At 40.6% G+C, this 24767-nt stretch overlaps 1 protein-coding gene across 1 annotated transcript in view; it reads left to right on the forward strand.

The window, feature by feature from the left end:
- BEND5 (BEN domain containing 5) overlaps positions 1–24767 on the forward strand; it is a 970982-nt gene that overhangs the window by 842987 nt on the left and 103228 nt on the right. The window contains exon 11 of the mRNA XM_074876087.1: positions 19004–19156. Coding sequence (XP_074732188.1) covers positions 19004–19156 — 153 coding nt within the window. The remainder of the gene's footprint in view (positions 1–19003; positions 19157–24767) is intronic.

Here is a 24767-nt window from a genome sequence, read left to right on the forward strand (position 1 = left end):
AAGTCGTTGCATGTGATACAAGATTTCAAAGCAATAATTCAGCTGCAGTGTTATGTTTGATCCAGCATTTATTGCCTACCTACTATAACAACTGGCAGTTTATAAACTTAGAGATTAAAATGATGAGAGCTTTAGAAACTCATATAACAATAATGAAGAAGTAGTGTGTGAATGGCTGTGATTTTTTTTTTTTTTTCTGCAGTTTTCCTCAGCATGCTCAGGTATTTGGCAGATATTCGGGATGTTCACAGATGAGTGCCCAATCCATGAAGTGCAGATCAGCTATCATACCTAATCAAGCCAGAGAGAGTTCAGAGTTGGAGGGTTTGTTCATCTCTGCCTCCCAGATAATTTTATGCAATCTGAATATCTGCCTATCTGCAGTACATCTTTGCTCAAAGTGTGAAAGTGGACTGCATTTTTTTTATTTCCTCCAAGCCTCACAGTTATTCAGATTATCACTGGATGTTGTATTGTCTAGGGTTTAACAGTGCCACAAATTATCACAGTCAGAAACAAGACACTGGGGTGGATGGACTTTAGGTCACACTATGTCAAACAATCTTTAAATTCCTAACTATGTCCATGCTGTTCATGAACTAGACTGGACCTCTCTGATTCTGCCACTGGACTCAGATTTTCATAGCCCCGAATTTTCATAGTGGAAGTTGTATAAAGGTTGTCTCAGCTGAAGCTATGCCCTGGCTTATCAGATATTACATTACTGCTGTTCCCAGAGAACTAAAATTTCCCCAGGTCCTTTCATGCAGCCTATCTGTAACATACCTGTTGACATGAAAACAGAAGTTTAAAAAAATGTAATTCATAAGAAAAGTCTAATTATTTGTGACATTTCATCCATCATGTCCTAAGCTTCTCCAGAGGAAAGTAGTAACATTTCGTCTCCTTGACAGCAAACAACACACTGACGAACAGAAAAATGTTCTGCTATATTTCAAACTGCAGCATTTAGGAGTAAAGAGCAAGTGCAAAATAAATAGCAAGAGTAAAGAGCAGGAACCCACATAAGTAGGGGGCAGAAGCTTGGAGAGCTTTCTAAAAGCTTTCTCTTGGGTTAAAATACAAAACAATCCTTCAAAAATAACCAGAACATTTCAGGGTAAGCTGTAGCAATACCACTCGGCTCAATTTGCATTGACTTTCCTAACCACTCCTGCGAGGAGATGCCTTGGATGGATGTGGCAACATAGTGCAGTTCATGGAGAGCTACAGGAACTGAAGATGGGTTGGAAACAAGTTTTTAGGATAACCCTCAGCTCCCCAGCCCCAGCACTCCAGGACTGCAAAAGGAATGTTTATATCATCTAAGGGGAAGAGAAGCAGAGCAAGACTATGAAGCCTGCCCTCCTAATTTCTTCTTTCAGAAGATCATACCTAAGCACCTGAAGCATTGCTTCGTACCAAAACTGACTTTGCTTCTGAATGCTCTCTGTGACATGCCAAGTTAGGTAATTCCCCATACTGGTGTTATGTCTCTCTCTGTATCTCTGTCTCATTACTGTTAGGCTTCAATCAAGTTTTCGTGACCATCTGTTCATGGATGACCCATCTCTTTCTGCACGGCTCTTGTAGTCCTGCTTTCACATCTAGATGCTGCTGCTCCAGAACCTGCAGGTCTCTCTCACTTCAGCAAAAAGAGAATCTCTGTTAATAACCCAGCTTCCTACAGACATTCAGATAGTTAACTCCCACTGTTTTCCTGGGTGCTCAGAGATCTCATGTCTGTGAAACATGCTGTTTCCACCCATTGATGGAGTGTGAAGGTCATCTGTGTTGACATGCACATACAGCTCTTCAGCTGGTTTTCAGACCCTTATTGGTATCATGTTAGCAGATCTCATGCTCCTAAAACTTCATCATTTAAACAAAGAGAAGTGCAACATTCTGAAGTAGAGTATCAATCAGATCTTCTATCCAGGAAGTTTAATGAAGAATAATAATGAATTGGAGAATTTTTAAGTCACTTGGATGTTTTTATCTTTTCTGATCTCTTGTTTTAGAAGAAATCCTTACGTGCAGAAGATATAGCACTTAGAAAATATAGTATTTATCTTTTAAACTCTGAAAGTCTGTGATTCTTCTTTGAGGAAAATACAAGTTTATGCAGCGATTCCTAATCTTTCACAGGGTGGAGGCTCTTTTCATTTTCATTCGTTTTTTTCTTTTGCCTTTTCTGTTATGCACACACACAAAAAACTCAGGAGTACATCATGAGCCGAGCTGTATTTTCTGTTTATTGCTACCAGGTTAATAACAGTAATGGTGCGAGGAGAAAATGAAGTGTTATGTAAAATCCTGCATTGCAGATTTTGGTGCTGATGCAAAGAGCTCAATAAAGTGTAACACTTTAATCATGGAGATAAAAATCACACAGCAGCTTCACAGTCTTCCAAGATGCAGAGTCTTAGACAAAATAGAAGTGGGAGAGAAAGAGAAACTGACAATATTATTGAGTCCCAGAAAAGTTAGGGAAGAAAACAACCCACTTTCTTTTCTTATGATGCTTTGATTCAGTCTTTGTATTCACAAGATAAACAACTGAAAATGTGTGTATATGAATTTCCTGGTATTAGAGAGAGCAAAATGCCACAGCCTTATACACAACTCAGTGACATTTACAGGAACCTGGAAACCTTTAAAAAAACAAAGCAAACAATTCCCTCCCCACAAAAAAACCCCAAACCAAAAAAACCCCACCAAAACCAAAAAACACCACACCAGAACTGCCCCCTAGCATGGTATCATGATATGGCTTTTTTTTTTTTTAAGTAGGCAGGCAGCCCAGCACAGTTTCTTGAGTACAAATTCAGCACACTAGCACAGAAGAGAACTCAGTTTTGGATGGTACTTACACTCTGCCTGTCTTCACTGTTGCTGAGCTTTGTGTCTCTGCTTCCCATCTGTAGTTTAATATTATAGTCCTGTCAAAAGACTGTACATAAAGTTGTAGATTGTTGGCTTGTGGGGTTATTTTGGGGGGCAGGAGGGGGGGGTGAGGAGGAGGAGGAAGAGTTATGTGAGGAAGATCTCTCCTGTACAGGGAAATTTGTGGATATAATGACATGGAACACTGTGCTAAAAAGTTGGGACAGTGCTAAGGACTGTATATCTTCAAGCTGGACCAGTTGCTGTGAGGCACCTGACTGCAGTTGTATGCCAAGTTTATTCTTTGAAAAATGTTTCAAAAAAAGTCTCTTTCCCCATAGCTTGGCTATTGGAAAGAATATAAGGGTATTATTTGTTGGAATAAATACAAAAAATGTGGGAATACCTAGTTCAGGGCCAAGAAGAATGCCTCGGGTAACTCAGCAAAGTGTCACGTAGCTTTGCTCCCAGCATCTGGAAACAAAGTAGCTGAATATATAGAGGGAATCTCTATTGAAGAGCCCAGTGACCATTCAGCCACCCTGGAAGATGTTTCTTCACACCAGGGAGTGCAGTGCCAGCAGAGAAGCCATTCCAGAGAAGTTACATATTCAGCATGAAATGTAATTTAATTTTAGTTGGTGCCTGGCCCTTTGGGGAATCAGTTGCTGTTACCTGGAGGAGCAGAGCAGCCTGTTGAGCCGAGTTGTCTAGTACTTGGACAAGCAGAAGGAACGGGGCTGTACCTCAGCTTTATTGTGGGGTTTCCATTGGTCCCGTTCTGTCCCCATGCTTCATGCTTGCACTAGTTACAGTTAGCGCTGCCTGTTTCAATCTATTGTATAGTTATTCCCTTGGGTAACATTCAAGGTTAATTCAAGGGCATGCTAAACCTTGCTGGGGCTTGAAGGTAACCCAGAAGGTTTAATGTTTCCATCAGCTGTGATAACCATGTGCCTAAGTTTGGGACTGCTGATTGAAAAACTCCTGCAGAGACAGAATCAGGCATATGTATTAGTGGCTTTTGGTATCTGATAAACTCTGTCATCACTGCTTACCCATGATATGCCCATCATAAAGAGTGCCTGATTACATGGCTGGCTTAATCCGTATAGCATGAAAGCTGACATTTTATATTACTTTATATCCTCTTGTCCAGCTGAGTTCACTTGTGTGGAATTAACAGATGTCAGATTTGGACATTATGGGCATGGATGCCACAAGAAATGTGTGTAAATAAACCAACCCTTGAGTAATATTGTTAGAACAGGTCATGGTAAGAGATGGCAAAGAAAGGGAATCTTTCACAGGACCCTGTTATATTTTCTTGGTGGATTTTTGGTAGACCCGAGGGGTGAATCAAGCTGATACCACTTTGGAAGTTAAAACCTTATCCTAAGGGTTATCTGAAGTAAAAACTTCCTGCTTTTTTTTTGCTGAGATATGTCTGTCCATGAACAGCATCTGTTTCCCAATGGTGTGTCAAAACATTCATTACAGCAGCTGTAGTAACGGCAGAGTGATCTCAACATTATTTTAGTGTTTTACTTCATATTTGGGGTAAAGGACCGGGTAGGCTTTAATTACCAGCATGTCTTGAAAGACAGCATATCTGGTAGCCTTGAGCTTATCCATAAAATTGAAGACAGTGGTTCTGGGAAACCTGCCACATCGTGTCAACAGGCCTTGTTTGCTTTTGAAGATTGCAGACAACTGGATAGATTTGAAGAGCTGCCTTTTTAAGGACAGAAACAAATAAAAACAAGGCACTGCAGGTGTTAAGAAACAAAACCTCTGTGCAGGCTGTGCTTTGCCGGGCAGGCCTTTGCCCAGATGGGGGTCTCTGGTCATCTCGAGTCTCTGCTCATATGCCTGGGTGTTCTCCCGGTGGAATCCAGGGAGCATGGGAGGAAAACACCCACCTTGGCTTTGCATGCTAGATCTGTGACTCGAGTGGGGTGCAGGCCTATAGAGAGTATCACAGAGCACAGATGGCCTGCACAGATGGACACAGCTGTAGAGACATGAGGTTGGGAAAGGAGGCATTGATCATCTATTCCTTGAGCAGACTCCTCAGGCCATCTTGAATGGATAGTACTTAACGTCTCGGTGCTCCATGTGCAACCAGATGTTCCTGGTTATTTGAGGAGAAAGGGGAGAGACAGGTTCTTCATGTGTTATGGCTGTTCTGCTGGCTCAGTTAAAACTCTTTTTATCTCAGGATAAGGCTTAAACTCAGAATCAGTGGCTTAAGATATTCCCGTTCTCATGTATTTTTTCCTTTCCTTCACCCCCACACCTACACGCAGTAATTGTGTATGAATCACACAACTTGGGGGGGACACAATATATGAACAGCTCAGGCAGGTGATTGGGCTGGAGAAAGACAAACATCCAAATATTTAGACTTTTTTTGCCTAGCTGGATTGGTTCCCAAGATCATGACATGGGCTCACAGCAAACTGTGCCAGCTGATGGTGTTGCATGGTCCTGACAGGGACTGGTGACCCATCTTTAGGGGAAATGGGGAGGATGGAGTTTTTGGGGCTGTCCTTGTTGCCAGAAACATGCATGTGAAAACAAAGGGTCAGTCCACAATGGGGCTGCGACACCTTCTGAATGAAAGGGCTGGCTGTGGGGGGAATGCATTGGAATTAAATAATGCAGGTAATGCTTTTAAGTTGGGGAGTGCTAGGAAAACTAGCACGATTTTTTGCAGAAACAATAGACTCTTTTGCTGTTTGTGAGGATGGCAAAAAGTGGTACTCACCAAAGACAGAGGGACCAATGTGATGATGGGTGAACATTAGAATACACTTTCTGATAGTAACGTAGTGCTTGGGATAGCTTCTAGTCCTGGGAGACTAGAAACACCGTCTATTTGCAACTTTAAAAAGAATGAGTCAGTGATTTCCTAGTGCTGGGTACATAGCCATAGCACTTATCTCCCAGGCATTTAGATTTTGTGTGTCTGCCTTTTCCAAACATTTATTACTATTTCCTCTGCTTTTAAAATACAGCCAGGCTATTTTTACTGGGGATGGGTAGGGGTGGTTTGGGTTTGTGTTGTTTTGTTTTTTTTTTTTGTATGGGCTTCACTCAGTATAACACGGGAGAGACAGTTAAAACAATCAACGTAAAAACCTACAAAGTTCTGGCTGGATCTGTGATTAACCCTTGTTTTAAAAAATATGAGGTTACTTTTTGCCTTTTAAGACTATGGATCAGCTATATGTCAGAAAAAGCCAGAGAGGGGCAATCCAGCCCAGAATTGAATGAGCTGCTATGGTACATCATCTGTTACTCCTGGTGTACTCCAGTGCAACAAAGTGGTTAAAAATATTGCTACACCTTTCCATGGACTAGGGTGGCATTCTCTGAGCATGTTGTTTGCAAATGTGCTTGTTTGATAGACTCCTTGGTTAGAATCAGTAGTCATTTTCCTTTACCAGGAAGAAAATAAGAAAAAAGAAAAAAAAGGAAGATAATTGATGGCAAGCTTTAAGGGTCATCACAGTATTTGCTTCCACTTCTATTCTTTTACAATGGCTTTAGTACTGTGCAATTATGGACTTGTTTTAAGTTTTCTCATTTTCTCTTACAAGCAGACCACCTCACGTTTTAAACATCTGCAGTAGTTCCAGCAATGAAACCAGGGCTATTGTAGCACTGAAATCTCTAAAATTGCAGTGATTTTCAGTTGGATAGTGATCCACAGTACATCTGGAAATGTAGGTGTTGCCCTCAGGGAGCTGTATTTGGCATAATTTCCTCCTTGGGAACAGGACACAATGAGATCACAGCTTCTCCTGGTCTCAGCTGCTGAGCAAATCCCTGTCCAGCCTAATAGCCAGTGCTCTTTTCCCCTTGATCAGCTGCGCTTTGGTCATTGCTGAGTTGAACATTGTTCACTAAATGAATAGCTCCCAGAATGCAAACTTCACCTGTTATCCTTCCATTTAGGAAAATTGAGAGTTTTTAGTCTTTTGTACTCTGCATTCAAGAGATGAGAGGGAAAAAAACCCACCTAAATGCCTCCATTTAAATGTAAATTTTGACTTTTCACGTCTGACAAAGTAGGGTGTTTGTTTTTATAAACAATATAGATATAAATAAAAGCCATGGAATTGAAAGAATAAAACCCTTCTCTTGTTGATATATTTTCCACATAGTAATCTTTGCTCCCATCATGTTACGTATTTTTCTTTTTCTTTTTACTTTAAAACTAATTTTGCTGTGAGAATAAGAACAGGAGATCGTTAGGAGGAAATACTCTGGCGCTGGCTTGTGCAGAGAAAACATGCCATCTGCCTAATGTGTTTCATCTTGTGTCAGTCTAAGATGTGTTGTTTGGGTTTAACATGCCAGTCACTAGCCTAGAAAGAGTGCAGGCAGAAGCTCTGGCACATATCCTAGGTAGGAATCCAAATCCTTCCTGCTTTTCAGATACTACCCTCACTATGAAATAGGCCACAAGATTTTGGGCAGAAGGTACAGTTCTTATCACCTACCATGTCCTCGCATTACAGTCCGAGAGGTGTTTGTGCAAGGAACTGAGGTGGTTTGGGATATATTTTCAGTCTTCACCATATCTCACTGTTAAGAAGCAAAAGCAGAGACCCAGCCTGAAAATGGGTTATTTCAAAGACGCCTGGCTGGTGGGTCTGAGGGGCTGGTGGTTGAGGATGTGGTGGTGTCTCCCCAGTGGCGACCACACAGTAGAAGCTTTACCCTTCTCTGCTCTGTTAGGGAAGAGCTGGTGAAAGCATTTGGTGTAGCATCACATAGAGACCTGCACCTGAGTCCCAAAAGCAGAACAGTTGTGCACTGGAGCCCTCCTTGCTCTGAACTAGCAGGCCTCTTCTGTCTGTCTGTCTGGAGGTGGGTCAGAACAAGCTCAGCATCTGTCCCTGCTCCACTGTGTAGTGTGGACTTGGCAGGGATGAGGCATGTTTTGGGGCTCAGCGCTGCAGTCAGGACTCATCAGTGGTGAGGTTTCAGAAATGGGGCCGCTTTCTTTATCAGATGTTTCCTCTTTCAGTCACAGAATTTTTGCCTGATAAATGGATGGCACACGTCTCAGCTTGGTAAATGTACCTGGTCATATTTTGTTACACAGTGTGTAATAAAGACTTTAGCTTATTTTTTTATTAAGAAAAGAAGTTGGCAGACAGCTTTAAATGTCTGCCTAAGGACAAAACGAACTGAGTTTTGTAGATAGCTGCTTTTTTTCCTTAATAAATAAATAAATGGAAAGATTTTTATGTTGATAATAAAAATAACTAATGCAGAGCTTTTTCCACTAGTGCCTGGAGACATGGACAGATGTGGGATTTTGAAGGGATAAAGAATTGAAATCTGTTGGCAGGTAGTTGCTATAAAAATGACTATCCTTCCTGCCTCTTATTACAGACCAACATTCAACAAATGAAGAGTCTCTGAGAAAGCTAATGATGACAGGATCAGGTTCCAACCATCAGAGATAGCAGAAACCTCCTCCCTTCAGAGAAATCTGAAGTTAAAGGGAAGTGGTTGGTGAAGCTGGGAGCTTTATTAAAGTATACTTCTGGACTTTCTCCGACTCACAATGTGGTGTGTGGGAGTGTGGAGGGGAGGAAACTGCCAGGGAAACTATGAAAAAACAGAGCAAGTTCACTGAAAGTTTGGTTTGCCCATGAGTTATGTGCCAAAGTTTCGTGCGATCATTTTCTGCTTCCAGAGAACTTTCACTATGCTGCTGTTGCATGTAGTTGGTTTCTGTCTTGCTGTGTGGTCTCTAGTTGGAATAAGAGGGTAAACTTTGTTTTCTCACTTTTACCCTTCCAATTCTCTCCCCCATTCCACTATGGGGGAAGTGAGCAAGTGACTGTGTTGGGCTTAGCTGCCTACCGAGGTTAAATTACAATATTGCTTCACAATTCAATCATATTGCAGGGCCAATCTCCTGAAGTAGTCAGTAATGTGTATCGTAGAATAGTCACTGTAGTGTTTGGTGACTCAACCTGAAAACAGCATGTGGACCATCAATTTGATGCAGTGTTTAGGAGAGCAAAGATCAAATGTTGATCTGATATACCTACAATTCAGAGCAAATTGCTTTGCTGTCCATTACAGAGAGCTGTAACAGTTACAGAGAAGGATGAAAACAAGTTTAAAATATTTCTTTGTATTTAAAGATGCATTTTTACACACATGTGCTTATACAGGTGTATATAGACACACATAGAAGAAAAAGCAGACAAAAACTGCCTAAATCTCTAAGTCAACTATTGGTTGTGTGGGTCAGCTGTGACTGCCTAGGGTGGGAAATAGCTTTCTTCAGAGTCCTACTATACCTTTGTTTAGTTATGCCCCAGTGAATCCTCTTGAGATTGTCACTCTGATTATTTCTTATACCATGGTGCTGAATCTGGAGTCCCTGATGTTCTGCAAGACCTATTCTTTCTGTAGGAAATGATATAAAAATAGTGGTCCCCAATATGTGCTTTCAGGGAATACATTTTCTTTGAGATCTTGTGACTTGAGTTATAGGCACAGTTAGCTGTCCTGCTGTTTGGTCTGACAGGCAGAACACAAGGTGATATTGCCTGCAGCAATATGTTTACCTATTGGCCAGTGTGGGTAGGGGAGTATTGGAGGAAAAAAGTTTCAGATACAACTGATGCTGATAAGTGCCTTGCAAAAGGCATGATATGTTGTGCTTTCAGTTGTAAAAGCAGATCCTTCCAAAACGACCGTTACATTTATAGCTTTTATAGCACTGTACAGATAATAAATACTGCTAGATGTAAAGCACAGAGAAAACATTCTGCGTTTTGGTGCAAAATGCTATGCTGATCTGTCTCTGAGTGGGTCAAACTCAAGAAAACCTATTCTTACAGTTGCGGATGAATCTTGGGTCAACAAGAGAATATCAGTGACAATTCTTATTTTTATTTGTTAGCATGCTGTCCCTCCCCTCAGTAGCTATGTTTGATGTATAGTCCCTAATCTCTTTCAGTGTCCTTGTGTTCCTGTTTATCAGCTTTCACTTTTATCTCTTACTTGGATGTGCTTGTTGCCTGCACTAAGTACAAGGAAGGAAAAGAAAGATGCAACTTGCAAAGGAACAGAATAAGACTAATGACCATGGATAAATTCTGCTTGTGGCAAGGGTGTGCCAGCAAAATGAAGAGAAAGAGTTAGTTTGTTTTTCAGCTGTCCATCACTAGTAAAGGATGTGCACAATGCCCTTCCATAGCCTTCCTGTCTTCCCTAGCAAGTAGATGGCCACATAAACCTCGAATGATAGTGTTCTTTCCTTCCACCTGACTTGGGCAGGTCTGCAGTTTTCATGCAGGTATGTTTATTTATTTCTTACTCCACATGGATCTCTTAAAATAACAGCAACCACTACAGGTTCTCTCATAGGTCCAACTAATCAGATTATCTGGGTATATTGTTAGTAGGTGGAAAAAAGACACTCAGGGGCCTGTATAAGAAATTTTACATGTGTAAAATGAACCTTTACCTTTTGGGGTCCAGCTTGTATATTGTTGGTTTAGGGACTTCTTGAGCTGAAAGCTTCATATAGAGCAGGACCTACCTTACAGTAATTTGTGTAATCTCTTTTCAAAGTAAACAGTTCAAACTGTAGAAAAAAAGTATACTTTCCACTAACAATCAACACTTTAACTTTTTAGGAACTAGAAAATTCTCATTCTGCAGCATAAATTAAGGTCTAATTGGAAAAGAAGAACAGTGATGCTGCATCAGACCCAAGGTCTATTTGGCTCAGTGTCCAATGACCTATTGCAGATGCTAACAGATAGACTAAGAACAGGGCAAAGTTTCTGGCAATGTGTGATTTGGAGATTTGTGTGTAATAACATAATGGAGTCTTTTTCTTTGAATTTATCTAATTGATCTTTGAGTTCATCTGTGTTTTGGCCAAAATCTGGTGGCAATTACTTCTGTGGTATAAATATAAACTAATTTAAAAAGCACTTTATTTTATTTGCCTTAGGTCTTCTGCCTGATGACTTTGTATTCTGCCAGCTGTTACTTATTTAGTAAGAAAAGGTGAATAATGTCATATATTGTTTGAGAGACTAGAGAAACTGGTTGTTATAGAGTTTGATTTGACTACACATAATTTGTCCAACTGGAATAGTTCCTAAGAAATTAGGGGACAGGGAGTCATAACTCCTAGCCATTGTTTTTGAGTCTACCACTCTTTGCCTTTGTAATTGGAGGAGAGGCAGGCAACGACTTTGGGTCTTATTTATGTCCTTGCAAAGCAAAGACTGTGTACCTTGGTCAGAAGGTTCCGCAGAGGTATAATTAGAAGTTATTGGTAAAACACAAAACTATTAATACTGCTATGAAGTGAATAGTTGAACTTAATATAGTATAGGTGTTTAAGCAGCTATTAATGATGCTCAAAGACATTAAATGACTTGTGTACGGTTACATAGCAAGCAAGTGGTTGTCTAAGGAACAGTACCAAGAAGTGCTAAAACCCTCAATACAGTGACGGGGAGCATTTCAGCTAAGCAGACTTGCAGAACCAGACCAGAGCCAAATTGAATTATCCGATGGAAGCGTGGTCATTTAGATATTTCTGGTTTGTAACCCAATTTTCTTGTTTTAATTATCAGAATAAGGAACATTTACTGCCTCAGCTTCTTTCTCCCTTTCTCCCTTCCCCCTCCCCCGCCTTTCTCCCCTTTTACTCCTTTTTTTCTCACTTTCTTTCCTTCTTTTTTTTTTTTTTTTTTTGTAGTAGGGTTCCTTCCCTCTCCCAAAAAGCTGTTGATTCTTTTGCCACAATTCTTCCCTCTCTTATCCGAAAAGTCCTCTTTCTGCAGAGCCAGTGCTGTTCAGTAGCAGACAAGTGAGCAAGGTAGGATTTACAGAGCTTTTTCTCTGGGGCATGTGGTGGGGACATGCAAGTGAAGTCTGAGATGGACAGAGCCAGGTGAGATCAGCACAGTTTAGGTAATGCCCCAAGACCCAGTTCAATCCCAATGGTTTATTCTAATTATTCAGGCAACTAAAGACTTCAGAGCTTGCAAAGGTCAAAACCCATGTTGCTGAGTGTATGTGCACATTTGCTCCTATATGAGCGAGAGGAAAAGGATGAGACAGAACAATGACTGTCCTTGTTCAGACTCACCCTTCTAGTTTTGGCTTGGGGTCAGGCCCAAAATCCAGAAGAGTGTGTTTTCTGGTTCCTATTAATTTAGGGTAAAAATTGTACAAGAATTGTTCATGCAGCTGACCCAAAAGTCTTGTCTAAACTTGATCTGGGTCTTAACATTGTCTCTTTGCCCCCTCTCTAATTTAATATGCATTTGAACAGAAGTGGCTTCTTGATAGAGCCTTTCACCTCCAGGTCACCCTTTCAAATCCAATTCAGGCCTGTCGTGACCAAATGTTACTACCATCTGACGGCTCTTCTGTGTCCTGTGTGAATTGTTGGCTTCAGTCCAGTAGCTGGTGGACAGGTGCCTGAATTGCAAAAACTGCCAGAGCTGACACTAACTGGATGTCTCTGCAGAGGGGTCAAAGAGTGAATCTGCCTGGCAGATGAATTAATACTTAACTTGTACGCACTGTGATGCTTTATATCTTCAAAGTGCTTTACAAACGTCAGCTAATCCTCAGGAGGTGTTGTTATCTGCACTGGCAGGTGAGAAGCAAGCAGATAAAGAACCAGGATCAGAATATGCATGTTGCTGACCTCCCACTCTGAGGCCAAAACTATGAGTTTAGATCCTCTCAGGGCTACTGATGGGCACACAAGAGCAGGGTTCAAGCTCATTGAGGGGGGGTCCCATGTTCTATGGATAAAAGCATCCGTTACTTTTTAAGACAGGCAGGAAAACAGTGTTGATGGACATGCCATCCATTTGCTGTATGAACCCATAGAACCAACAGAAGTCTATTCTCCATCCTCTTTGAGGCACTAATGAGTCATGTCAGATTATGCCTATCATTAAGAGGTATCATTATTTAGATTGAGAACTTTCCATGTAACTGGATCAGTAAATAATTACTTGTGAATGGCAACTTGGTTGTAGTGGTTCATTCCAAAAGACAACAGTTCTTGGAACAACATTGAAATAATCTGGAAAAAAATGCATGAAGTGTTATGAAGAATTGCTAGAAGGGCATGCAGAGTTAGTGGTACATCACTGCAAGCTGCTTCTGAAAGGACACTTAAAAGATTGTGTAAAGGTGCCTACAGGAATAAGGAGAAATTGGCTTTTGTGCTTCACATTAGTGAGAATAAGAGTGGTTCTAAACTGGCATTTTCCCTTCTCAGGAAACAAGATAAGGAATTTTTTTTTTCATTTTTTAAAGTTTTTTAACCTTTAGAAGGCTTTAAAAAATAGTAAACCACGTTTCTACTATTAATTTCTTATGTAAATGATTGCTGTTGTTGCCATGGTGCTTACAAAGGTGAATGGAGCAGGTGGTCCATGAGACAATGAATGGAAGGAGAAAGATGTCCCTATGGCTACAAAGGGGCAGTGGCATACCTCTGAAATAGTGCCTCTTACAAGGGTGTGGCTTACATCATCTGCAAAACTGGAGATGATGCTGTAGGACTGACTTGTCAGAGGTTATACAGAATGACAGAGGAAAATGTTCTTGGAAGTATTTATTTTGTTTGGGGTTGTTGGGGTTTTTTGTGAGGGTTTATGCTGGCCCTTTCAAATTTTAGGGAAAAAATATGGGGACAAGGCAGATGTAAGAAAAGTGATTTGGGTAAAATTCACCTAACCAGGCATCCAATTCCAGGTGTTCCAAGGGAAACTTGAAAATGTGAACCATATCCAGACAGTTCGAATTCCACCTCATGTTCCCTTGTATAGTCAGAAGGAGACAAGTGTGCATCCCTAAAGAGTGATTCAACACACTGGCAGAGCTCCCTGGAGCTGAAAGGGCCAGGACTGGTGTTTTCTAGCTGAATGTGGACTGCTGAACATGTGATTCTGAATGGTCAGCTTTCCTTTATTTTGCTTATTAGTACATTGCGTTTGTGTTTTCTGGTGTTACTACTGTAGGCGTTGCAAAAATAACTAAGCATGGGGTATGGTGTGTATGTCAAAATGGATGTATTTGACACCTATGCAGAATTTTCTTTTGAGAGATTCTGGACCTGAGGAATCATCAAAGAGCTGGTCTTCTGGGAATTTCTGAGTCCTTTCTGAACCGAAAGGGGCAAACTCCTTATGATGTGCCAACTGTTGTATGTCCCTTTGCTTCAAACAGTGGCTTAGCAGTAAGAGTGCGAAGTCTGCCTGAAGGCTGTTACGTTCTCTACCACTAATGACGAGCCATGGTTTTAGGCGCTTGTATAAAACATTGCAAGGAGTTTATCCCATCCCCTGTATGAAATATTGGAGTGAAGAAGGCTTTTGGATGGTCTTTCTCTAAGCCAATTGCTATGCCCAAGAATTAATAAAATCCATATTGAAGTGACAGCTGGTGGACAGAGCTGGCTTTTTCCTGCGTCATTTGTCTCTCTAGTGGCTCGTGTTCTGGGCTCAATGAACATTTATCCTTTTATTACGGCATTTATTGATTTTTATTTATTTATTTATTAAATCTCTGTTTCCTTACGAATCTTAATTGCACTGTTCAAAATCTAACTTTGGTCATATCAGCACTAGCTATTAACATCATTCTTTCCTTTTGCTCTTTAATTACTGACCTTCCAAAGGCATTCAGCTAATGAAATAAAAATGCAGACAACTGAGAATATATTTTCTCAAAGCTTTACATGGATCATGAACCAGTTTCCAGTTTCTGTGCTACTTTGACTATTTCATATCTTGACAGTGTGTGTGAGCTCTTATTCTTTATCCAATATTTCTTTCATTTTTCTCCCTCCCTAATTTATATGTATATTTCTCGAGCTGCCAGAAACTTTAGACTGACTCAGGAGAACAGTGGAAAGTGTGTGTCACAAAGGCAGGGATTCAAATGAACTTTAGAGCAGAAATTCATTTGCTTATTTATTTATTCTGTTTTTATGTGGTAAGTGGCAAGAAGAGGCAAAGACCTTTCTTTTCAAGGGAGAGAATGTTAGCTGTTGTTTTCTAGGAAGTGGGGTTCAATCATTGTCTCTGTCAGTCAGTGAGTGATTTCTGTTTTGACACACAGAGAAAAGAAAGACCAAGTCTGCCTTTGTTTTCTCCAACTCTGTAAGCTGGGTCATCCAGGTAATTACAGCTTTACTTAAGAAATAGAGTATGAGAGAGAAATCTCTGCTGCTGCTCGTAAGCACAAAGAAAAGACACTTGAGGGAATTAAATTGCATGATAACTTTTATAAGGCATCTGAATCATTTTGCATTCCACCTCTAAAGCAGAAAATGATGAGTTTAATATCATATTGTAGGATGTAACTTGTAAGTCTCTCAGAAGGCAGCTATGGCATCCAGAGATGTTTGAGCCTGGTTATTCATTATTTTCTGCTTAAAGGCTGAAGCAAATGTGACTATGAGGCTTTGAGCCACTTCTAAATTTATTCCCATTCTTACTTGTAGATGCTACTGCATTAGAAGCCATAACCAGGGTGAGTTCTGCTGTGTAGATACTGACAGACACCCCTGTGGTTTAACAACAGATAGGATCAGTTTATGTTTTAAGTGTGTTTGTATGTGCTCATGTAAATGCACACATACATTTATTAACTTTATTCTCCCATTAAAATTCTCCCTATCTCTAAGAGAAACAATTTCAGAAGGTCAGCTCTCTGCTGATTTTTCTGAAATTCCCATCAGTAGGTGTCATTATATATTTAATAAAATGTTAATTCTGTGATCCTGCCTAAATTGCAGGAGATCAGTAATTATGTCAAAATCTTCCAGAGAACCTCAGCTGAAATATGAAACTATTCCCTAGCTTAAATTTGTAGTGTGGCAGTGGGTGAAACAGTTCCTACACATAAAGTATTTATGAATATGTATGACTCTAAAGAGAGAGAGGAAATACCGTTATTGTTCAGGAACATATCTCAATTGTTTTGTGAAACTTGTCTGCAAACAAATAGTCTACTACTTTCTCTACTACTTGGGGGACAGGGTGGCAAACTTTGAGTTTAATGTCCCAGTGACTGGGCTATTATTGTCTGTTTTAAGGCCACAATATCTTTCTGTCTGTGAATAAAGAGAATTTTTCCATTAGGAACTCGTGTTATATTAACAATGCACTGAATTATTTTGTTCTGTAATGCAGAATGCTCAAGATGTTTCCCTTTGATAAAATAATAAATGTGATGAGAAGAAACGTGAAACACTGAAATACTGTTCTGCTCACATACAGCAGTGTCTAGAAGTAGTACATCTAACTGGCAAATACTATAGCAATATGTAACAACTTACTGAATAGGATGGACAATTGCAAATTTGGACTAGATTTAGTGGGCAAAAATAAGTGAAATAGAGTGGTTTTTTATGTGTTCAATATGAGGGTAAGGAACAAAGACCAGAAAAACCAGTTGAATAGTTATTGTGGGCTGATTTAGGAAACAACTTTTGAAGTATATTGTAATGAATGACTGAATAAATGTTTTTAAACTCTTGTTTGGGTGATGAGCTATCTGTTGAATGTTGTGGTTTCCAAATAAGCGATCTGGAAGCTTAATCTTCAGGTGAATGTGAAATCTGTGAAGGACACTGTTCCCTCAGTGTAACCAGTGTAACAAGACTATTTGAAAATGGTTTTGATGATCAAGAAGGATCTTCAAGGAAATTTTAACACCCCATGAGATTCTGTAAAATTCTCTGGAATGCTTTTATTCACAATTTTTAAAGTGAGAATCCTAGGAAAGTTTAGGAAATATTCTCTGGTGATACTGTGTTAGACTGGATGACTTGATCAATTGAATACTAAGCTGAGACTCAGTTCACCAATGTTTGCAGGTGAATTTCTTGCTGGATAGCCTATGGAAAGTTATTTTAGTAATGTGGGCCTTTGTGACCCTGTTTGTAGACACCTTCTTTTGGAAACGGTTTCCTAATTATGGATGAATGAATATAGTATGACACAGCACAAATCATAGAGTTTATGCCAGCACCTTTATTTGTGTTGTTTAAGACACAAATGATACTACTCTATTGTTATATATCTCACTGTCCTTTTCAGTTACTTTATATTAGTAAATATGTCCCTATAAAGAATTCTGTTTAGTTGTTCTAAAATAAGTATGACTTAGGTCACTGACTTCTATGTGAAGGACATTCATGCTTTACAAATATCCAGTTTAACTAGATTATCTCCTCACTTCATTATCAAATCACTGTTTTGAGACTCTACAACATGTTCTGTTTTATGGTGATATGCCTGTGTGCATCTGATCTCATCAAATTCTGTTTCTGATGGGGAAATTATCTTATGAAAAATAATATTACTCAATCTTGGTTTTAATTTCTGTATGCTTGGAGAGGAAGAAAATCCTATGTGGTATTTCATCCTGTCAATGCTAATCTTTCTCCTCAGTGCTATATCTCTAAACAGCAGATGTGTGCTTTATTGCAGTGTTGGTCCTCCATAGCACAGCATAACGTTTTGGCAGGAGCAAACAATTTATTGTATTAGAGTCAAATACAATCAAATGTTCCTTTTCCTATGAAGCATGGTCAGATATTGATATTGCATTAGCTAACATTTTAACATAGGAGAGGCTTAATAAGATACAGTATTACTCTCTCTAGGCTGTTTAATTAAACTAAACAGTCACTGTGTATTGTACATTGGTTTTCTGCCAAGGGAAAGTAAATCTGTATCATATTATTTTCACATACTGAATGATGTTCTCCGCCCATCAGAGACTCTCTGGAAGAGCTGACACTGCTGTCACACGAACTGCATAATACAAACTGTGTGTGTATTACACTGGACTGTCTCATAGCTCGGTATTCTCCAGTAGCCTGAGCAAGCTTTGTGTGCAGATGAGAAATGTGACTAAAGAGCTACATGTTGTATGTTACTGGTCGGGGCCCCTAGTTGCCTCCCAGGGGTACACAGGGCTAGGCATCATAATCACTCTCCTGCTAACCAAGCTCTTCTCCACCACTGTGTTGGGGCAGGGAGATCTGAGCTGTAGCCCTCTGGTCACCAGGAAGGTTCCTACTGGACCCATGGTGGCAAGGTGACAGGGGTGGGTTTGTCACTGTCTAGTCTCAGAGCACCATTTGCTCAGGACCAGAAGTTGCAAGAGTTTGGGGAAACTCTGACATCTGCTCTGGTAGCACTCTTTAGTACTGGATGTTGCCTTCTTACTGCTGTCAGTGGCACTGTAGGTGTCATCAAGGTGAACATTCACTCTTTGCCACTGATGGCAGGAGAACTAGTATCGCTTATGTGATGTGAGGAAAAAGTTGTGTCCCTGGACTGGAGACTTGAGCAGTGTTTTTGTACAGAGCCTTTTGACGCTAAATTGCCAATCCAGGAAGGGTATGGGGAGAGCAGGCACTTCTGGGTTAGGGGGTCCTGTTGTTTTCTTTTGAAGCAAGAGTTGATGCAGAATCACATGGGAAGCTACAAGTGGAGAGGCATTCAAGGAACTGGTTCTGTTGAATCACTATTACAAAGCAGAGCAAGACAAAAACATTTGTGGTATTTCTCCTTATAAATCAAAATAAACTGCACAGGGAATACTGGTCTTTTTTACACAATTTTGAGCCCATCTTTCCTGGGAGAAGAGTACATCTGCATATTGTGATGCAGAACTGTGCAGAGATGGCAAAGCTATGTCTGAACAATCATGCTCTAGAACTGGAAGGTGCATATTTTTATCAGTGGCACTAAGCCCTGTATCAAAGCGAAAGATAATGCTTTGACTCTATTTTGCACAGTGTCCTATGCTGCATAAATGTTCCAGCCTTCTCAGAACAGGTAAGGAAATGTCTGTCGTGGTCCTGTGTTGCATCTCACATGCACCCATGAAGCAGCATGAATGGCTGGATGAATCAAAGCAATGTCTTTAGCATGGCTCTCTGACACTGGCACCATGGTTAGATTCAAGGATGGCTGTACTGGATTTATGGGAGGCTCCACCTACATAACACAGTTATGATTTATCTCACGCTGAATGTTTTGTTGTTGTTTTCCCTCAACAGAAGATTAACCTGGAGTTCTATATTGACATCCATGCCCACTCCACCATGATGAATGGCTTCATGTATGGGAACATCTTTGAAGACGAGGAAAGATTTCAGCGACAGGCTGTTTTTCCCAAGCTACTCTGTCAGAATGCCGAAGACTTCTCTTATGTAAGCAATGTTTCTCTTAATTAATTTTTTCCTAATTTATTTTTTAATGATAAGTCTCTGGCTTAATTGGATTGTGTGAATTTTATTTTAATATTAATAGAAGGCTACTTAAAATTTTTGTCATTATTAGCTACTGTTTTCCCTCTCATACTTACCTTATCCAAAAGTGGTAAGTTGTGATCTTATGTATTGTCATTAGACACATGAACAGAACAGGTTCTTTATCTTCTATATTATAACCTTTGGTTCTGAATTATTGGAACACTTAGTTGTCATCAGATCTTTTGTCTTTTGATCAACTGGATCAGCTTTATTGTTTCATTGGGCAAATTTATTGTACACTTTTAAAAATAATAGCAAATAGAAGTAAAAATAATAGACTTGAAGAAAAGTTTAGATAATTTTCTGTTGAAAGTTGTGACAAAGGCAATGTATGCTTTTGAAATTCTTTGATATTACCATGGAAACTGTTGTGGAAGAAAATATGCAATTACTCAATACATGTCTTGTAACTTGAAAGAAAGTATGTGTGTAGGTATCTCTGGATATTGCAAATAAATGGTAAACTATAAATGAGTTGGAAAGGGGCATATGTTTTGAGAGCAAGTTTCAAACAGAGTAGAACAGATCCTTAGCGCACATTGGTTGCAGTAGCCCTGCAGAAGTCAGTAGATTTAAGACTCTGCTCCAGTGTGTTGCAACTTTGTGTCAGAGTATGGCCCTTTCCATGGCCTCTTTTGTGCATCAGTTTTCCTTGCAAGCTGTGCAAGTAGAACACACAATGTCCAAACCTACCTGCAACTGCTTGTTTGCTTCTCCTGGCCCACCTTACACACCTGTGGAGCTACAAGCTAAGCTACTTCTCTACAGCTATCTCTTGCTGTTTCAATCTATGCAGTCCAGGTTTTCTTAAGTGGACAGTCTTTCAAGTAAGTGGTGTTTGGTGTCCCATGTTGCTTTGACTGGGATAAGGAATATTCAGAAACGCATCTCAGCCAAGGCAGTGGGAACTTCCAGCCATAAGCTGTGAGGAGGGAAGGCAGTGGATGACATTTGGCAGCTACACAATGGGAACAGACTCAATTAAAAATTACTTTGGAATCCTGCACCAAGCAGAGAAGAGCAGAACCTACTGTCTGGGCCCTGATTTTGTCTGCTATGTTCTTAACCCTCTTTGTTACCCACCATAGGTTTTCCCAGTCTCTGCTGTCTCCTTTTTGCTTATACTTCATCCTTCAAGTACTGAGAGAAAAACCTGAGTCTCCTCTCAAAGATGGGGACAGCTGGGACATGGTGCCTGCCTGCTCTGCAGTGCCATCCCAGCCAGCTTGTGACAGAGGTGGTGGGTGGAGTAGGGTAGGGACCCTGCAGTGTTTCATGTCTTTAGCTCTAGAGAAACAGCATCTAAAACCAGAAACAAAAGCAGATGAGTCTGCACAGAAAAACAAACTGTAACTCGAAAAAAGGCCATTTTCATCATGGCAAGAATGCTAGCCTAGAGCTTTCTCATCAAGATGCAGTAGAGAATGTTTTTGTCTTGTGTTTGTGCATATTGCACTGTGGAGTTTGAGCGGGAAGTGAGTATAGAAATGGAGTTGTGCTACTCTTTGCTTGACAGATCTGTTCCAGTAAAAGGAAGAGGGAATTGAGACCTCTTGATTCCTGTCCATTTCTCTTTTCTGTGGTAGTTTGTTTTATGCGAGAGTGGGAAGAAGTTTGGATCTGTCTCAGACTTTTCTAAGGCTAGGCAGAAGATATCCTTTCCTCTGCCTTTTCTATTCCCAGGTTGGGGGCCTCTAGTAGACCAAACATTTCTCTTTTCTTCTTGGGATCAGCAGTGGCAGCTGGTCAGGTAATGCCTGGGAGGGTGTGTGGCTGCTGTTGCTGCCTCTCTTGCCTCATAGTATTGTTTAAGAATTGTCAGTATTTTTTAACCATTATCTGAATGTTTTGGGGGTTCAGGGGACTGCTGCAGTGTGAAGCTTTCTGCAGTCATCCACTGCAAGGGCTTCTCAGAAAACTGTCCAGAGTGCAGACGACCAAATCCATACTAAATGTGGAGGGACAGCAGCTTCTTCTGTTCCCAGCTGTTTGGAGCCTGGGGAAGAGGGAGTTGGGTTCAAGGAACAGCCTTTTCTTGTCCAAGATGACCTCCGTGATTCTTATCTATGATTCTCAGAGTTTCTTATCTGCACCTGGTTGTTTCAAAAACACATTCTAGATAAGGGGGCGTTCACAGATCATAGCAATGAAAACCTGCAATTGATAGGAGTTTAGAAATTTTGTGCTCAAGTGTGTGATTTCTCTCTTACTGTGGGAGATTAAATGTTCCTCTTAGTGCAAGCCTCGGTTGACAAAGGGAAAATCTTTGAGAAAATGACGTAGGAAATAGAAGCCAATAGCTAAATAAACAGCGCAGTCTCTCCCCTTTGACTCTCAATCTCCTTTCTGTAGAACGTGGCAATCGGATATATATGTTGGCATCCAGTGCACCACAGTTTGACATAGGTGCTGCTGGCACTTAGTACATTGGGCTTTCAACTCACATCCTACTGGTCTCTTGAGACCGGAAGCTTTTCCCTTGCCATCCATCCAAGCCATTCTTCTCAGGGCAGCTGAGGGGACAGAAGTGGTGGAAAAGGAGACCGCCACAAAGTGTCCGACGTGCGTGAAGCAAGAGGAGTGAATATTACTGCTGTCTCCAAGTGGGAAAGTCTCTGTTCTCTTGTTTTCAGCTCCAGTCATGTGAGTTATGTGACTGGTTGGAAATATCAGGGGTGAAGTTTGCTGCTCGAAAGAGAGGAAAGTAATCCAGAGCTTCCTGCATTTAAAAAGGGGGGGAAAAAAAAGTGTTGAAGATTAAAAATAGTGTATGTAAATATGCCCTATTGACTGCTCAAAGGGAAGGGGGGAAGTACATCGTTAACATTACCAGGCTGGTGTTTGAAAGTGTGGGAATGGACCACTGTTGTTACTAATTAATTTTCCAAAGCTTCAGGAGGTCTCATTTACATTGTATGCTGCTGCGGCCATTTGTTGGGATTATAATACTTCAACAGCAGCACTTCAAGTGAAAACTGGCGGCTGCATGAAGTGTTGTCCATAATTGACTAGCTCCATGTCTTCACACAGCACAGAGACAATGTTCCATTATGTTATCCATTGACAGTATCATTGAAAAGATTACTCTCCTTAAAGCATCTGTCAACCTTGATTGATTTACAAGGGACAAAGAACTGAAAAGGTTTGAAGTGCGGGTACAATTTTTGCCACCGTTTAGCATACATAATGGTTCTCCTTTGATGTCAAAAGCTCATCTTCTATTAATAATGCAGAGGGCTTTTGAATGCAGGCTACTTGTATGGAGTTCCACACTAATAACCTACTTGCTGTGAAATGGGATTCACTTTGGAGAAGCAGTCATTTGTCTGAGTTTTACATGTTCGGAATGAATCCCAACTCAAAGGGATTTCTTTCAGCGCTCTGCATGATTGCAGCTGAGCCCGGCACGGGTTAGGGAAGGCACGCAAATCCTAGCCTGCTCCTCCAGCCGAGAATCTGGCAGAAATCACACAGCCAGATGCAAAGGAGCATGAACAACAAGCCTAAGATGATGCGATCAAATGCCTTGTGCCGTTTTGTCTGGCAACCTTCTATTAATATACTTTAGAGTGCATTTCATGCCTGGACTGCTTTCTTCACCTGTCATTTCCAATAGGCCTTTTTATTTAAATGACAGCATCCAAGGGAGATTGGTGATTAGAGTAGGGGATGGATAGGGTATTTGCGCCTGCGTGCCTGTTGTAGGACCAAAGGCAAGTCACCCAGTGTCTCTGTACCCTATCTATTGAGAAGAACACTTAACCTCACAGTACTCTGGAAGGCTGACTGTGGTTTGCAGGTAAATGTTGTGAAAGAGACCAGAAATACTTCATTTGTACATGACTTCAGAAACAGAGGCCTGCCTTTGGTTTCGCTGTCAGCACATGAATAGGAAAGTGAAGGAAGAGCTAGGAAGTTTTGCTCCCAAATAAATACATGAGACATTCTTGGGCAGCTGTCTGGGGAAAAAGGACAAATTCTGTAAGGAAAACATTTTATATTTTCAAGGTTTAAGAAGGATATTTTTAAACATCAGGGAGTAAATATAATTTTTATGAAAGCTCTAACAGTGAGATCTGACAAGCTCTTTTGAAAGGCTGACTCATTGGGTTTTAGGAGCAGCTGTTGACACCATGTCTGAGTGCCTTACACATCAGCCATGGCTAGGAGTTGTTGCAGTATTTGGAGGGGTGTTCTTCATTTGACCTTTCTTGTTCTGGAGAGTGGATTAGTCATAAGGACCAGACACAAGCACTTGAGCATTTCAAGAACCTGCTAGTCTTAGAGGTGGCTAATTTTGACCTTTGTGACAGTATGAGAGGAGACCATCTGTTCTCTGGTTCATTTAAAAGAAACAACTGCAGCCATTCTTGGATGGCTTTATCACTTCATAAAGATTGCTTTTCTTTGCAGTTAAAGGAAAAAGGCTGGCCAGAGGTACTTGGCTTAATCTTGTTGATTTTTTTCCTTTGGACTCCAAACGGGTGGTACGTGGAATACTTTTGAGTTCTCATTTCATTTTCTTGTATTCAATCTCCCAGCAGATCACCTTCCTTAGAAATACTGTTTGTTGTCCTTTATGTGCCGCAGTTAGCCAAAGACCCTGATAAAAATTTGGGGTCCTGTTATCTTGGGCACTGGGTAATGTCTAATTCTAGCTACTAAAAAGAAAAATTAGCTCTCTGCTAGCCGAAACCAGCATAGCAACCAATCAATTTAACACATGCATCTTCTGATTTTCTATAAAAATGAGTGTTACATGTAATAAAGTGGAGAACTTTGCTTGCATCAAGCCTGTCTCCCGTCTCTCAATCGCGGCAGGTAACTACTGAGAATGTCCACAACCCCAAGAGCTTACAGTCATGCTGGGAAAGAGAGAGAGAATGGGTGCAAAGTGATTTGCTTGAGGAAATCGAAGAATAAAACCCAGGTCTCCAAAGCACCAGTCTGCTTTCTTTGTCAGCAGTTCCCTATGTTTTATACCACACTGTGCACTCAACAGTGAAGTCTTTGAACAACAACCCACCTTTAGGGAAACATGTTGTTAACCCCAGTGCCATAACACTGTGACCTGAAACATATTTTTGAGACTATCATTGTCTCAGTAATATGAATTCAGATATGGAATGATTTGCCCTAGTACTTTTTGTTGTGGTTTTTTGTTTGGTTGGTTTTGGGTTTTTTATCCTGGATGTCTAAAAGTGAGTAACCAAGGAAAAGACTTTAATCTATCTATATTTTCTATTGTTTTCCTTTCATCCACATAGTCCAGGTCTGTTGTTCTCATTTCCACAGCACCCCCCTCATCCATCCAAGCTTTCTTAGGGAATATGTGTTTCTTCCAGCAAACCTTCTCCCATTTACCCATGGCAGCTTGCTGGGCTGTTATCGCTTACCCTGGCAGGACATCTCCCTCTTAGTTTTGTGATCCCTATTACTAATCCCAGCATGTTTTGGGACATGTCTGAAGGAAGCACTGGTACCTGTGCCTGAGGGAGTAATAACAGCT

The sequence above is a fragment of the Strix uralensis genome, chromosome 8 (genome assembly GCF_047716275.1).
Source record: "Strix uralensis isolate ZFMK-TIS-50842 chromosome 8, bStrUra1, whole genome shotgun sequence".
NCBI lineage: Eukaryota > Metazoa > Chordata > Aves > Strigiformes > Strigidae > Strix > Strix uralensis.